A 16,212-nucleotide genomic window follows, 5' to 3' on the forward strand; every position below is an offset into this window, starting at 1 on the left:
CGGCATGCAAGTATATGAAAAGAAAGCCGAGAGAGAAAGGAGGCTGTCTTTTTTCACCTCAAATGCCATGGGGCGCAGAACGTCAGGGACACATTTATTTGCTTGCGATATTTGCATGTTGTGTGACTGCCAGCCCCTGCAACCGCTTTATGTAAACTAATGGCCATTATCGAAGTGAACTGTATTCCACTTTAACTCTCTAGCTCTGGGTTTACAAAAGTTCCCCTTCTTCCATCTTTTGTGGTTCACCTGTACTGAATGCCTTCTGCACTCATTGGAATCACATTGGGACACAATTCTATCCAACTTATTAATTTGGATGAGGCAGGTCGTAAATTGCGACCTACTACGATTGGCTAAAGTCATAGGCATGGTGGCCTGTTGGGGTCAGCAAACCACAATGTCTGTGATTGCTTTCACATGAAGCAATCTTTTTTTTTTGTTGTTAAATGCAGCCCGTTTTCCTAAAATGAAATCGAGACGCATTTAAAAAAGTGAAAAGCTAAACATGCCTTTTTTTAGAAGTAGGCACTGGCCCCATGGAAACAGGGTTTTGAACATTTAAAAGTGGAAGGGATCCCCTAGCCACTCCTTCCCATTTACGAGTGGCTGACCATCAGTTTTAAATTGGTAGTAAAATATTAATGTTTTGCGAACGGATTGAGGGTCAATAATAGAACAAAGGTTCAAAAAACCTTTTCCAAATCGTTATTTGGATTTAGTAAATTACAAAAGTGTTTTAGGGTTGCCAAATCCTCAGATTTATCGAATCTGAGGGTTTTTCATTGGTAAACATATTATACGCCAGGCCTGAGATTATATTTTGTAGATCAAGAGTAAAATGATTGTGTATCTGGTGCAATTGCAATACAGGGTCTGGTCTCTTAGGTGCTGGTTTACTTCCACAGTGCAGCTTTCTTATTCATCTTGAAGATGTTACAAGTGGCTTCACAGTTTGAGTTTCCTCAGTCTCCTGTTTCTTGTGTCCACGCATGCCATTGATGACAGTATTCCAAGAATGCTGCTTTTGTGAAGTATAAATGTCTGAAGCTGACACACATCTTGTCTGTTTATATTGCATGTGTTTCAAGCATCCTTGATGTCAAATTTTACACCTATCTATCCCACAGTGCACCTGTAATTCCAATTAATCCAATTAATCCATGGCCCCAATTTTTCCATTTCTTTTCTGCAGAATTTTCAGTAGTTCATAGCACTTAAGCAAATAGGACTTTTAGTAGTCTTTGGTTTGTTTTTGTTCCCACTGGTCTCAGGATGAGAGACTTCTTGTCTGTTCAAACACCTTATGACCATGGTGCAAGTATTTCACAAGCTGGATGGTTCTGGGGGCATTAGAGGGGTTTCAGTCTGCATTAAAAAAGCACAGCGTGTTTGCAGTTTATTTTCATAATTTGATAAAGTCAGAATTCTCAGAACAAAGGGGGGATTAGGAATTTGGCGGTGCTCCGCCTGATCTGTGCCTGCTCTGCGCCTTCTCTGCGTCAGCTCAGCAACACAAAATCCGTGCAGGGACCGCCTGCCAGATTCCAAGTTGAACTCATGTCTGGCAGGCTTTTTTCGTCTTTTCTTTTGCAGTTCTCATGGTGGTGCCCTGAAAATGGGCACTGCAGGGGGAACCAAAAGAAGTTCCAGAACGGCCGCCCTGGAACTTAGGGTGCATGCAAACAGGGGGACACATGTTGTGGCTCCCTGAATGCATCCCCATGGTGGCGGGGGATGGCAACGGGGGAATGGTGGCTCTTGAGGGCCCCCTTTGTTTCCCCTCTGCCAGTCTTTTCATGGTGGTGAGCCCACCATGGAATGGTTGGCAGAGGGAAACTCATTATAGCCTTGCATATTATATAGGCCCACTGCGCTGCACCACGGCCAGGGAACAGAGGTTGCCTGGTGCAGTCAGCACAGCCGGTGCAGCTGTGGCCGGTCCTAAAAGCCGCCTTGTAATGCGGCGGCCAAGGACCATTACCACTGTGCCACTGCGTGTATGGCGGTCAAAGACTGCAATAGTCACAATCGGCCCCCAAGGCATCTCAAAAAGAGATCTTTCTCACTACAAGCTAACTACCCTGGTATGGAGGGTCATCTGACTAATGACTTAAAATTGAGATCAATTTACTGCACTCGCTTGATGGTTCAGTGCATAACTTTCAGGATAAATGAAAATAGACCCTGGAGGCACAGGACATGGTTTCTGTTATTTTGGCCCTCTTGTTGTGCTCCAGGGACACGATGAAAGACTGTTAACGGTAACCTTCATCTAGAGATGGGTGCTTAAAGTAGAGCCACTAATCAAAAGTGGATGCTGGTACACTTTCTATGGGCATATATCTTCTGCTTCCCTGTAATGTTTGATTGCTGCAATTGCCAGCAGCTCATAGACTGATTTGACAGAATCTTTGATTTTTACACCTGTACACACACCTTCTTTCCTTCCTCTTTATCTCAAACTCCTCAGTGGGTTCAGACAGAAGTCCTCTTGATAAGAATGAAGTCACTGACAAGAATTAATTGTCCAAATTTTCCCAGGAGAATTTGGAAGCTATGATAGTCTGAATGTATGTCTCTGGAGGATACTCTGAATGCAGCAGAGATCAGGGTACAGACAGTGGTATTCGCTCACCAGATCTTTCAGGCGATCAGGAGTGCTATTGTATACTGGTATGCTGAGCACAGCTTGGAGAATTGACAGCAGCCACATTTTTCCCACAGTTCCTGATGGACATTCTTCCTGAGCTCCCTAAATTGAGACAGGCAGGCTGACAATTTATACAGCACTTGAGCTCCAGATACCACTGCTCATGACATGAATCTCGGGCAGTTGTGAAGGCAAACGTCTTGGTACAGAGTGGCACTATTTTTCTCTTCCACTTCCACTAATCCATACCTGTACTCTCCACTATGGTAGCCTCAGAGCCATTCCAAGTTCCAGATGCCTTCTTCAAAAAAAGTTTGTGCTTAGTACAAAATGTTTTTTCACTTTCATTCACTGCAAACATCCACATGGGTCATTGAAAATGACCAGATCAGAAAGCAGCAGAAGTCCTCCATAGTCTTTAAACCCCTTCTTTCTTCAATTAGGAAAATATTTGAACTCCCTATCCAGGCACATGGAGAACTTCACCCACTTGGTTGACGATTTTCTTTACACATTTATCAGTTGAATGGCATAAACTTGGAGGTATGGGATGTTTTCAGTGTTGAATAATAGATTCATGCTGCAACTGATCTTCTGTGCTTCTTCACTCACGCGAGCCCAGTATGATCTTCTGGAAGTGAAAATACTCCTCGCTCAGTGATGCACCTAAATTATGTGCCAGGGTAAGAGGAACCATAGGCTTAACTAACTCTCTTCATGACAAAGACACATTTCAAGGCTGGTCTCAGAAGCCTGTTAGACCTCAGTATGTTAAATCTCTGTTGTCCAGGGACTCCTTATTAACTGCTTAAAAGTATGGACGACTTAAACATAAAGGCTATATAATGAGGCCAAAATTAAGATTATAAAATACCATTTTTTAAACAGACACTGACAGTGATCAATAATTTATTACATGCTGGTTTCCTCAGAAATAATGCAATATAAAATCCAAACTAAACCCAATCGAATTGGTAATGATACCACAGTACAGCTGTCACTGACAATTGTGATGATCAAATGTCAAAGTGCAGTGATGCGGATGTGATAGTGCTAAAAATGTAGAATTCACATTCTGTCAAAAACAGGGCTTGTGGGAGTCTGTAATTCAACAGCAGAACTTGTGATTGAGTAGGAATCATCTATGTATGCTTTACACAATGCTTACAATCAATTCCATTTAAAAAGAAATCATATCTTGATTGTTTCTTTGGGTCAGATGAACGAAACTCTTATTTTGCATTTCCTTAATCTAGGAAATGCAAAATGGTATGTGCAAAATTTGCGATTTACTAATAGCTATTCACAAAGTAGGAATTGCAAATAGGAAATGCTATTGCTTACCAACCTATGGGTAAAATAGGAAATGGTGTGCATTTCCTAAACTGTGATTTCCTAATAGGAAATAGCAATTTAGGAAATCCAAACCAAAGGATGCCTCTGGGCTTAAGGCCCAACTGGATGCACCCTGAAATTTGCAGCGCACATGTAAGTGGGCAGGTGCGCTAGGGGTATATGTGTGTTTTGGGCCTGCCCCTTGTCTTTTTAAAACAAAAATGTTCCTTGGACTTGCCTGAGTCCCAGTCCCAAGATGGCTGCCAACACTTACTGGTTGAAGTGTTAGCAGCCAACCAGATTTCACCATGAGATCTGTCGGATCAGCGGAGGATTTGTAACCCTAAATTTACATAAATTCTTTTTTCTTTAATAACTCCAAACTACTGAACGGATTTATACCAAATTAGAACAAGCATTGGCAAAGCCAATAAGTTCAGACTGTTTAAGAGCTATTGGTGTTGTCAATGACTTTTAGCCATTTTATACATCAACGCAACTGCTGTGCACCAAAGCTAAATGTTAGAGAAAAAGTGCTATGACTACAATAGGTCAGAGTGGGGAAACTGCATAATAAGTATCAGAGACTGCAGAGGCAAACTCTGCTATGTGACAGGAGAGATAAAGGAATAGACATGAGCTGTAGAGACAGAAAGTAGAGACATACTATAATGACAGAGAGAGAGGACAGCAAATAATAAGACAAATATCAAAGCCAGGTAGTTGTAGGGGCAAAAACCACAGGTGGGAGACTGCAGACCAAGAAAGAGACACGACACAGCAGACACAATTATCACAAAGAGAAAATACAGCACAGACAGAGACATATGACAGCTTGGACCTGGATCAGAGATGGCACTTCCAATACAAACACAGATATGAGTCAAGAAACAGCAACTATAATAAACAGACATGCTAAAACACAGACACAGATAAAGAGACATGTAAGATAACGATCAAAGACGGGACTCTGCAGACATGAAAAAAACACAGATCAGACATGCCAGACACAGAACAGTAGGAATAACAGAGGGGAAATAACACACGGCTGAGGCGAGACATATATAAGTCAGCAGGCTCACATAGGAAACAAAACGCACACATGTAATTTGGTGAGAGAGCCTTACCTGTGGATTTATGGAGGAGGGTGGCTTGTGTTGAAATAAAAAATAACTATTCATAGAAAAACAAACTAAAGCCTAGCCTGACACATACGGGTCTTTTCCACTCCCCTGGCTGAATTTAATGGTACAGCCTAGCCCACGGGGCATCAGGCAGCTGCCGACAATGTATGCCAAGTTAAGATGCCAGTGCATCAATCAGGACTCGCCTACACTCCGCCATCCCACCCTCCCTGTGAACCTGGCAAGCTTGCATGGACAACAAGAAGACACAACCATAAAAAGCTGGGAAATGTTGGTTGTTCAAATTGAGACACTTACTAGTGATAATAATCGCAGAAGATTGTGAATAAGCCCAGCTCCAGAACTACAGCTCCCAAAATGACCATGACTGTGAAGCGTGCCATACTAAACTTCGAGTGCGGGTAATCACAATAATATAAGTTTGCCGTGAAAGTTCTATGCACGATAGATGTGGTGAAATGCATTCCAGTTATTCGCCCTCGTATGCTGCAGTGAGGCCGGAGCGACCCTGGATTAAACAACAGACGGGGGGGGGGGGAATCAGGGGAAACAACCAAAATGGGAGGAGGATGGGAGGTTAGGAGACAAGGGACAGAGCAGCAGGTGGGCAAAACATAACAGAGAGTGGGAGGAGGGTGGAGATGCATGTCTCGCAAGCAGGGTTGAAATGCATGCAGTTAGGGGTAGATTATGTAAACAAGCACAGGAAACTCTGTGCAGCCAAAACATTAAATAAAGTTCCACAAAAGCGGATGAAAACAGTACTTTGACCTTGGGACACTGATAAAAGCAAATACCCGAAGAAGAACAGGAAATAGCATGCTACAGTCAATAGAAATAGAGGAAAAGTTGGTGGCGAGCACAGGAACCAATGAAAAGCAAGGGGCGTGTTGTAAGCCCCTTTTAAGATATATATTAACAATATATTTCACAAGCACAGCATGCAGGTGAAACCTAAGATGGGGCTCCTTTTGGACTAAAAGCTAGCTTTCTGTCAAATTTGGTGGAATTCTGTTGTGTCTTGTGATAAAATATGCTTGACCTAGAAAAATGCTGCAGTGATGCTGTGTAACAGCATGATTATCATACCCACTAATGCAATAACCCATTCAATGCACTGACAAATCATTGGTTGGTGGCCCAAAACATTTAACGAGTGAATGTAACTTATCAATAACCTGTATTATAAGTTTCCAAACTAACAGTGGGTCAAACCTTCACACAACATGCATTGAATAAAAAAATATGTTTACAGTTTGTTCACAGTATGTTAAACATGAAATTCTGTGATTTTTTATATACAAACATGCAGAGCTAAATATGCACAAAAAAAAGTGAATGGGTTGTCTTCTTCTCTACCTCCTTTGTTTCCCTGTTTCTGCCTTTGTCTCTCTTCCTTTGGGTCAAAATGTGATGATGAAAAATAAGTCCACATTTCCCAAAAATGAGCACATGCGCCCACCACCTGCAAACCACTTGCCCAAATTAGGAACTCTAGATATGTACTTCTGTGTACACACCAGTAAAACATGCGTTTGAATTTTGTCACCCTGTTATAAGGAGGGAGTCCTGGATATTTGCTCTATTTTCTAAAATGTCCTGTGTTCTATCTAGGCGGATTTAAACTGCAATATTCAAGATGATGCAGGAGCATTCTACGGTGTTACTAGTCAGTATGAGAGCTCTGAAAATATGACAATTACCTGTTCCACAAAGGTCTGTTCATTTGGAAAACAAGTAGTTGAGAAAGTAGAGGTAAGTTGGTTTTGAGACTTTTTTTTCACTGTGTCTTTATAAGTATGATATTCTTTGTCATGCTAAGGATTATATTTATGTTGACCATAATTATTCTAGGCTAAAATATGGTTTTTCAGTAACGAAAAGGGTATCAGTTCACTCATTTGTTTCATAAATGATTGTGGATATGTTCCTGCTGTTCATCCATGAGCCCAAACACCTTCACAGAACTTTATTGTTGTGTGCTATGCTTGCAAATTGTGAATCTCCACATAATAATGTCCATGCTTAAAAATGACACTTATGGATCCAGTGCTTAAAAAGAGTCAGAATTATGCACCAAAACTTATATGCCCTCCCATGGGTGCAGGTTTACAACTTTCAAGAATTGATAACTGTTTCCAGAATCATGGCTGATTTCATTTGATAGACGCAGGTTACCATGTCTTGTCTTAGAAAATGTTACCATTTCCATTTTGCCATGAGCAAATATGAACACGTATACTCTCGACAGTTATCCAACCCCTCTCTCATTCTGGCAACGCATTTACTGTTGCCCTTCTTCAAAGTACATTTGTACCCTTTTCCAGAGTGACATGGAGTTAGAGAAGAGTTTGTGAAAACTCACAAATGTTCAAACTCACAAATTATTCCAGGCATGGCTTGCCTATTCCCTGTCCTTGTGACTAAATGTATCTACTGTCTAAACTTTGTGTCAATCCTTTTTCAAGTGTACTGAAAACCAGAAATCAGAAAAGGAGTTTCCATTTTTAAAACCTGATATAAACATAGAATTGCCAGTCATACCCAAGTATATAGCTTTATAAATCAACTCCAGAGTGTATTTCAACATCATGCTCAGCATTTTAATGTCATGAGGATCTATGCATCTCTGCCAGCTAAAACAATCATTTAACTATACATAGGTAGCCAGTAGGTAGTTATAGTTAGAACCTAGTTTCCATAGGAAAAGCAATTTTTGATTTGCCAATAACCTTGGCGCCGTTTGACGAATATTCACGAAATTTTCAAAACTAATTGTTCACTCAGGTCAGCTCCTGTCTTGAAAGTTTCAGGGTGATTCGTCAAGGGGAGGCTGTGAAAAAAGGGGGTCCCAAAACCTGTTTTCTCCATGTTAATTTCCGTAGGAAACTTTAGACATGGCTACAGCCTGAACTGCTGAACAAAATTTGGCACAGAGCTAGCTCTTGGTCCAGAAAGCACACTCTCTATTTAATGGTGTAAATCTGTTCTGTGGTTTTTGAGTTATTTGAAGATTTACAGATATATATATTTGAGAATTCTGAGATCTGATTGGCTGAGCCCTCCCAAGCTTCGCTCTGACTGGCTGCCAACACTTCAAACCAGGAAGTGTTGGCAGCCATCTTGTGTCTCGGACCAAGTGAGAGGGGAAAAAGGTTAGTGAAACGTTAAAAAACCAAAGAAGGGGGCAGGGTAGGAACACCCTGGCCACCAGGCCCAAAAAAAGCATTTTTTTAAAACATTTTTGGGCGGGTTGCACTGGGTGCGCGAACCCCGTCGAAAAAGTGCAGGCTCCTGCACTTTGTTTTTTAAAGGCCCCGGGCGGGCCAGGTCCCAGGGGCATTCCTTAATTGTGTAGTGGGGTGGCCCCGCAGCCCCGGGGACTGCCACCTCACCAGGGCTTTATAATATATGTGTGGGGGCACGTGGCCCCCCCACATCACCCGGGACCGCCACCTCCCGGGGCTGAATTGTAAAATGCATGGGGGGCTCCTGCCCCCATGAAGCCACGGGGACGGCTCCTCCCGGGGGCAATGTTTATTAATGTATGGGGGGCCTCTCGGGTCCCCCAACCCCCAGATACCACCACCTCCCCAGGGCACTCTGTAATTAAATGCGGGGGTCCGTTGCGGACCCCCGAACCCCAGGGATCACCACCTCCCTGGGCCTTTAAACTGGTATGGCCCTTATCCAGGAGCTCTTGATGGCCCTGGGGAACCACCACCCCCCAGGGCCGGCTCCTGCAATGTCCTGGGGTGCCCACCCCGGGACATTCCCGTTTGCAATAACAGGGCGGAAGCCTGGCTTCCGCTTTGTCATAACAAACCCGGGTTTGTTAGCAGTACCCCTTGCTCAAAACAATGCCGGCTCCCGCAGGAGGTGGAGGGAGGGTGGGACCATGGGGGCTTTGGGGCTCCCTCCATGGTCCCCAACGGAGAGCCCAGGCCCCGGGGGATGGGGTCCCCGGGGCTATTGGTGCATCTATGGTTTCAATATTGGTAGTTTGTATTTTAGAGTGGGTGTATGAAAGGTTTTATTAGGGTGTGAGGAGGTGCATCAGATGATCACGTGGATGATGTCATCAGTGATGTCATTTGAGATGTCATCAGTGATGTCACTGAGCATGTCATGAGTGATGTAATATGTGACATCATCAGCAGTGCATTGCTGGGGGCTCAAGTTATAGTTATCTTTACTAACTATAACAGCCGAATTTCTCTGGTTTTGTACGAGTGAAATGTCCAACTAACTATAACGTCCCTGCAACCTATGTTTTTTTTCAGTGAATTTCTAAGGTTTTTTTAAATGCTAATTTCTAACTATAACGTCCCTGAAACCTATAGTTTTTTCAGTGAATGTATATAAATATATATATAATATATATATATATATATATATATATATATATATATATATATATATATATATATATATATATATATATATATTATCTACTGGCGGTCGCCAGTAGATAGTTATAGTTAGGACCGTGTTTCCATAGGAAATCCGCAACATTCTATTTGGAATAACTTTGGCGCCGGTTGACGAATCCTCGCGAAATTTTCAAAATAGGTGGGGCGCTCCGCTCCGCTCCTACCCTGTCTCGGAGGGATTCGTCAAGCGGGGGCTGAGAAAAAAGGGGGGTCCCAAAACGCGTTTTCCCCATGCAATTTTCCATAGGGACCTTTAGTCCAAGGTACAGCCCGAACGGCTGAACAGAATTACTTGAAATTTGGCAGAGAGGTGGTCCTCAGCTCAGGGAAGTGCCTTTTGCAGGTCTGGTGTCAATCTGTTCAGTAGTTCCTGAGAAAATCAAAAGTAAAATCATATATATATGTGGGCGGAGCCTAACCACACATCTCATCCTGAGATTTGATTTGCTGTCAGCACTTCATCCAAGAAGTGTTGGCAGCCATCTTGGGACCAATATACATGATAGCACCTCATTAAAAAGCATTGCAGTTAATAGAAGGTTTTAAGACTTTAGTTACGTTATAAATCTTTTGTTGATGGTACCATACTCATTTTAGGAATTGTGGTATGTTCTAAGGTGATTTCACCATGTGAAAAAGCCTTCTGCTGGGATATCATGATTGAGAGAAAAATATTTTCTCATGCTATTCCCACAGAGGTTTGGAAGGTGATCTATAAGCTAAACTGAGAGCTTATTTTCTGTAAATTCACATTATCTTTCTCAGTCATGTGAGAATGAAGTCTGACATTCTCAGTAAAACATGTACATCCAACAAGGGCAGACACTGTCAGTTGATTACTTTGTGTTCTACTGCAGCTTCCCAGAGTGTTCCAAAGAACAACTAGAGCGCTAACAGTCCTACTTATGATAAACGTATGGCACACCTGCAGCCATCTTGCTTGGATTAAAGTGGTAACTCTTAAAACAAAAAGGAACAAAATGAGGGGGTTCATTTTTCCACAACAAGTATGATTAGTGCTGCAGAAAGAAAAACTAGGGCACATTTTGACTTCTGAAATCCTCTTTTATGTCATTAAAAAATTCTGACATGCAGACTGAAACATGCACTTTTAATACCAGCAGCAGTTTTCCCTGGTGAGCTTTAGCTTTACTACAGTGATCTAATGAGCAAAAAGAGTGCTAACATTCTGAATTTATGGCAAATGTGTGACACATCTGAATGCCTTCTTGATGGAATCAAAGTAAAAAGCTGAAAGTATTTCCTACTGAGGAGACTGCAGTAAATGAGGAAATTAGGAAACTTCATAACAAATAAGTCTCCCAAGATGGCCACCAGAGACAAAAGAGCCCAAATGTAGCCCAAATATCACCCATATGTAGCCCAAGTATAGCCCAATGACAGAATGTCCCAGAGTGTTCTTAAAAACAACTAGAGCGCTTACTGTCTTAATTATGACAAAAGTATGGCACACCTGAAGCCATCTTGATTGGAATAAACTGGTAACACTTAAAACATTTAATTTAAGAAGGAACACAACGAGGGGGTTCATTTTGCCATAAAAATTATGATTAATGCTGAAGAAAGAAAATGAGGGCACATTTTGAGTGACTTCTCAAATCCTCTTCTATTTCATTAAAAGATTCTGACATGCAGACTGAAACATGCACTTTTAATACCAGGAGCAGACTCCCATGGTGAACAGTAGTTTTACTACAGTGATCTAATGAGCAACTAGAGTGCTAGCTTTCAGAATTTATGGCAAATGTGTGACATATCTGAATACCTTTATGATGGAATCAAAGTAAAAAACATTTCCTACTGAGGAGACTGCAGTACATGAGGAAATTAGGAAACTTCATAACAAATAAATCTCCCAAGATGGCCACCGGAGACAAAAGAGCCCAAATGTTGCCCAAAATCACCCAGATGTAGCCCAAATATAGCCCAATGACAGAAGTGTGCAAAACACTTATTATGTTGTGTTTTTGCAGTGTTATATAGTGCAGACTTGTCAGGTATTGGAGTGCTTTACATGAGCATTGGTTACATCACACAAGAACAAATTCATTTTGGTTGTAGACATGGGGAGACTAAGTGATTTGACCAGAATCACAGAATGTCGAGCTGAAGCAGAAACTCCAACCTGGTTCCCCAGTTGCAAAGTCTGCAGTTCTGGAAGTAACACCACATCCTCTCCCCTAAGTGCAACATTTAATCAAGTGGTCAACTGGATAAAAAAACATAAAGATAACAAATAATTTAAAAGTGCTTTGTCGCTATTTGAAAACTCAAAAAATATGTCCTTATTTTAGTCTTTTAGAGCACTAACCATAATTTTGATGCCAATAAGACCCTCTCATATATGTAATTTCTAAAGGAAATGCTCTAGGTATTACAGTTTTGATTACATCAAGATGACGTCAGGCGTTCCACACTTTTGTAATAAATATAGAATGTTAGCAATCTAGTTGTTCATTAGGATACTGTTGAGAGGCAGAGGCCAGGGGCACGGACTCTGAAAATTGAAGGCAGGTAGGAGGGTGCTAAGGCAACAATTTAACCACACTGAGCAGGCAGGAAGGGCCGTGGCAGCACAACAGACTATGGAGGGCAGTGGAAAGGGGGGCAGGGGCAACAAACCAACAATACAGGACTTGCAAGAGAGGCTGTGGCAATGTAATAGACCATTGTGGGCAGAAGGAAGAGGCAATGGTAGTACAACCATACATGCCAACAGACCCGATTCAGCCAGGAAACGTCCAATGTTTTTAAGCTCAAATGGGCTTTATTTGATCTGTCTCCTGTCTACAATCTCCTCTTTTTCAATGTAACTCAAAGGGGACAATCAATACCCCAGTTTTTTTTCAAAATCTCCCTCTTACCAAGTTCAAAATGTTCGCAAGTATGGTACATTGGATCATGGAAGGAAATGGGGTAGGGACATGGACTTGGATAACAGAGGACAGGAGGGACATGGAGAGGTGCACCAAACTGACCCTGCAGGGCAGGCATCAGGGTTTGCAGCAGCACAATACACCACACAGGGCATGCGGGACGGGAGTGCAGCACAACAATCCATAGAAAGCAAGAGGGAGGGGACAGAACCATGCACATGGACAACAGAGAACAGAGGGGCAAGAGGCAATGGTAGCTAGGTGACCATAATGGACAGACAGGAGAGAAAGCTGCAGCATAACAGACCATAAAGGGCAGGAGGGACGGATCAGGGGCATTACAATGGAACAGACAAGTCAGGAGGGAGAGAGTAGGGGTCTGCACATGTAAACAGAGGGCTGGGGGCAAGGGGGCAGGGCAGGAGCAGCAAGATAGCCATGGAGGTCAGGCAGGATGGGCACTAGAAGCAAGACACACCATGAAGAGCAACAGTGAGACTGTGATGGCATACACACAGACCATGGAGGGAAGGTGGGAGGGGGTCAGGGGCAGCTAACTGACCACACAGGGAAGGTGGGAGGGGCCATGGCAGCACAGAAGACCATGCATGGCAAGTGGGAGGGTTAGTGGCAGCAAAATGGCTATGATGGGCAAGAAGGAGGGTGCAGGGGCATGCACAAAGGACGATGGAGGATAGAAGGGAGGGTCAGGACCTGTGCACAGACAAGAAAGTTCAGGGGAAGGGGCCTCACAACAGACCGCACGGGGCAGGCAGGAGGAGCAGTTGCAGCACAACAGACCAGGGAGGGCAGAAGGGTGTGGCAGTACAATGGACCATGTAGGACAGGAGGAAGAGGATAGGGGCATGGCATGTGGACAGGCAGGGTGGAGGTGGCAGGGACAGGTTACAGTCATCTGACAATGCTAGGCAGGTGGGAGGGGAGTGGCAGCTCAACAGAACACTCAGAGTAGATAGGAGTGGCAGGTCCATGGAACATGGTGGGCAAAAAGGATGGAGCAGGGGCATGCACAAAGACATCGGAGGGCAGGGGGAAGGAGAATAGGGGCAGCAAGCTAAGCACAGAGTTTAAGCAGGAGGTCAATGATGGGGCATAGAATTGGGCAATGGAGGGCAGGAGGAGGGGACTGGTACATCATACTAAATTGAGGGCAGTGGCAGCACATCAGACCATGCATGGCAGGAGGGAGGAGGCTAGTCCATGGATTCACACAACAGAGGATAGGGAGGAGGGGGATGGGGCAGCAAGCTAACTGTTCAGAGAAGGCGGGTATTAGAAACTTTATTGTTTTTAAAACGTGTGTCTGTGCGAACTACTTAAAATATGAACAAGTATGCAGCATAATCTCACTTTTATTCAGGAAGAAGAGGACGTTTGTGACTTTGACTCCGGGCTCACTTGGCAGAAACACCCCCTGACCCTCCACCCCCTATCGCAAAATGTAATGCCTGTGAAAAGGGTAGGTGAACACAGTGTTATATAGAACATAGTCCTGAGAGCACGATTGAAAATGAAAACTAGATATAGTGTATGGTATAAACTATGCACCAAAAAGTGTGATATAAGATGAACCGGGCTTGAAATATAATATGCAATACATTGTGCGCAATGACAGATACATTGGAGAGCGCGAGATAGCACAGGCACTAGCGCGTGCTATGCGATGTGCGCCTTGGAGTGTAATATGCACAGGGCAGTGTTGTGTAACCTAACTAGTCTCTAAAGTTGTAATATAAAATATGTGCTGGGGAGTGTAACGTTGCATATGCACTGTGACAAAGATATGGATCCCAGATTGTAATATGTATGGCATAGCACTGTGCGTTATAACATAGGCATCGAGGAAGGCACGTTAGATGGGGCAATATAACCCGTGCGAAGACAAGTTTGGCATGACATATTCACAGGGTGGTGTTACAGTGCACATGGGCTAGAGAGTGTCATAGCATATGCACTAGCTGGTGGAATACAACACAGAGGTGTGTGGCACTCGGCAGGCAATGGTGGGTGTAACACAGCATTGGGCTCTGCCAGGAGCGCGCTGTGACTCTCAAGTGATGTTCGTCCCCTTTCCAGAGAGTAAAATAAAAAGTATTACACATCCAGCAGTGGATGTGTGTTTTATTAACCGTGAGGGGGGTTTCTTTCATAGTTTTGGTCGAATTTTTGTCGAATCCCCTTTGAATGGCTTGGTGTGCATGTGTATTAAATGTGCCCATCAATAGCTACCCATGTTTGTATAAATAAACGACAAGGGTGTCTACCGGGATTAGGCACGGTAGGGCATCAGACATGTCAGAGCTTCACTAGTGGTGTAAATACATTCCACGTGGATTCATTGTATGCATAGTCGCCTTTTAATGAATATCACTCAAATCGTCATGGTGATAGGTACGTACGGTTTGTCCAGCATGTCTTAGGTGTGTCTATAAATATATATTCTTTAAAAATATTCAAAAACAGTGGCTGGCCCTGGGGATTGGGGTAAAAAAATATAATTAGGAGACAGGCCCTGGGGGATGGGGTCATCAGGGCCAATAAATTAGAATACGAAGGGGAACCACACAGCCCCCCTTCTTAAAAAATTAAAATAAATAAAAGACTGGCATCGTGCAAACGCACCCCCTGGCGAGTTGTAAGTTGGGGAATTAATTCCTCTTCAATACTGAGGGTCCCTGAGGGCCAACTAACCCAACAGGCATCTCCAGTATGCGCCAGGGAGCTGCGCTGCAGACAGGTGTTCTGAGGCCAAGCCCCTTTTTACACCTCTCTGCAACGCACCTCTGTGGCGCTTACTGGAGGTACCTAGTGGTCTAGTTTGACCCTAGGGACCCTTAGGATTCAAGGGGACTTAATCTCTTAACTTAGAACAGCCACAGGGCGCGTTTACACAGTGGTGAAGGGAGGGGACGGGGCCTGAGGTGACGTGTGCAAACGCGCACTATGGCACGTTTTAAATTGGGGATATAATTTCCCTTCAATACAGAGGGCCCTTGGGGGCTAACGAGCCCACCAAGTGCTTCCAGTAAGCGCCACTGAGCTGCATTGCAGAGAGGTGGTCCAGGCTGTGCCACTTTTTACACCTCTCTGCAACGCAGCTCTGTGGCACTTACTGGAGGTACCTAGTGGGCTAGTTGGACCCTAGGGACCCTCAGGATTCAAATGAACTTAATCTCCCAACTAAAAACAGACACAGGGCATGTTTACACAGTGGTGAAGGGAGGGGACGGGGCCTGAGTTAACGTGTGCAAAAACGCCCTGTGGCCTGTTTTAAGAGGTAGTTTTAATCCCCCTGCCCTATTATATACTAGGGGCTTACAGAGGAGGTCTTGCTAATCACAGGGGGACCCCAACGCATAATGTTCCCTAGTGTATGTAGGTGTTTTCACTGTATTCTAAGTGTCTTTTAACATAGCACTGGCTCTAGGACTGGTTAGTCAGACTCAGTTACCACCAGTATCCGTCTGAAAAAGTTGAGGGTACAGGATGATTTTGCAACAAGGATTCTTTCTGCTCTTCTTTTTGTTCTTTCTGCACGTTATCCTTCTTCCTGCACTTTTCTTCGTCTTTGAGGACTTCTGTTGCTTCTTTGTGCACTTCTTTTTTTTCTTTCTGTGCATTTTTTCTTCTTTCTTCACATGTCCTATCTCTGTAGGCATAGTTAGAAATTAGCATTTAAAAAACCTTTGAAATTCACAGAAAAAAACATAGGTTTCAGGCACGTTATA

General features: G+C 43.5%; 1 protein-coding gene across 4 annotated transcripts in view; it reads left to right on the forward strand.

Moving 5' to 3' along the window:
- The window catches only part of TEAD1 (TEA domain transcription factor 1), a 447,887-nt gene that overhangs the window by 390,068 nt on the left and 41,607 nt on the right, over window positions 1–16,212 (forward strand). For all 4 annotated transcript variants that reach the window (XM_085648201.1, XM_085648198.1, XM_085648200.1 and 1 more), the window contains one exon: window positions 6,748–6,888. In XM_085648201.1, the coding sequence (XP_085504327.1) occupies window positions 6,748–6,888 (141 nt within the window). The remainder of the gene's footprint in view (window positions 1–6,747; window positions 6,889–16,212) is intronic.

The sequence above is a fragment of the Triturus cristatus genome, chromosome 3_2 (assembly GCF_964204655.1).
Source record: "Triturus cristatus chromosome 3_2, aTriCri1.1, whole genome shotgun sequence".
NCBI lineage: Eukaryota > Metazoa > Chordata > Amphibia > Caudata > Salamandridae > Triturus > Triturus cristatus.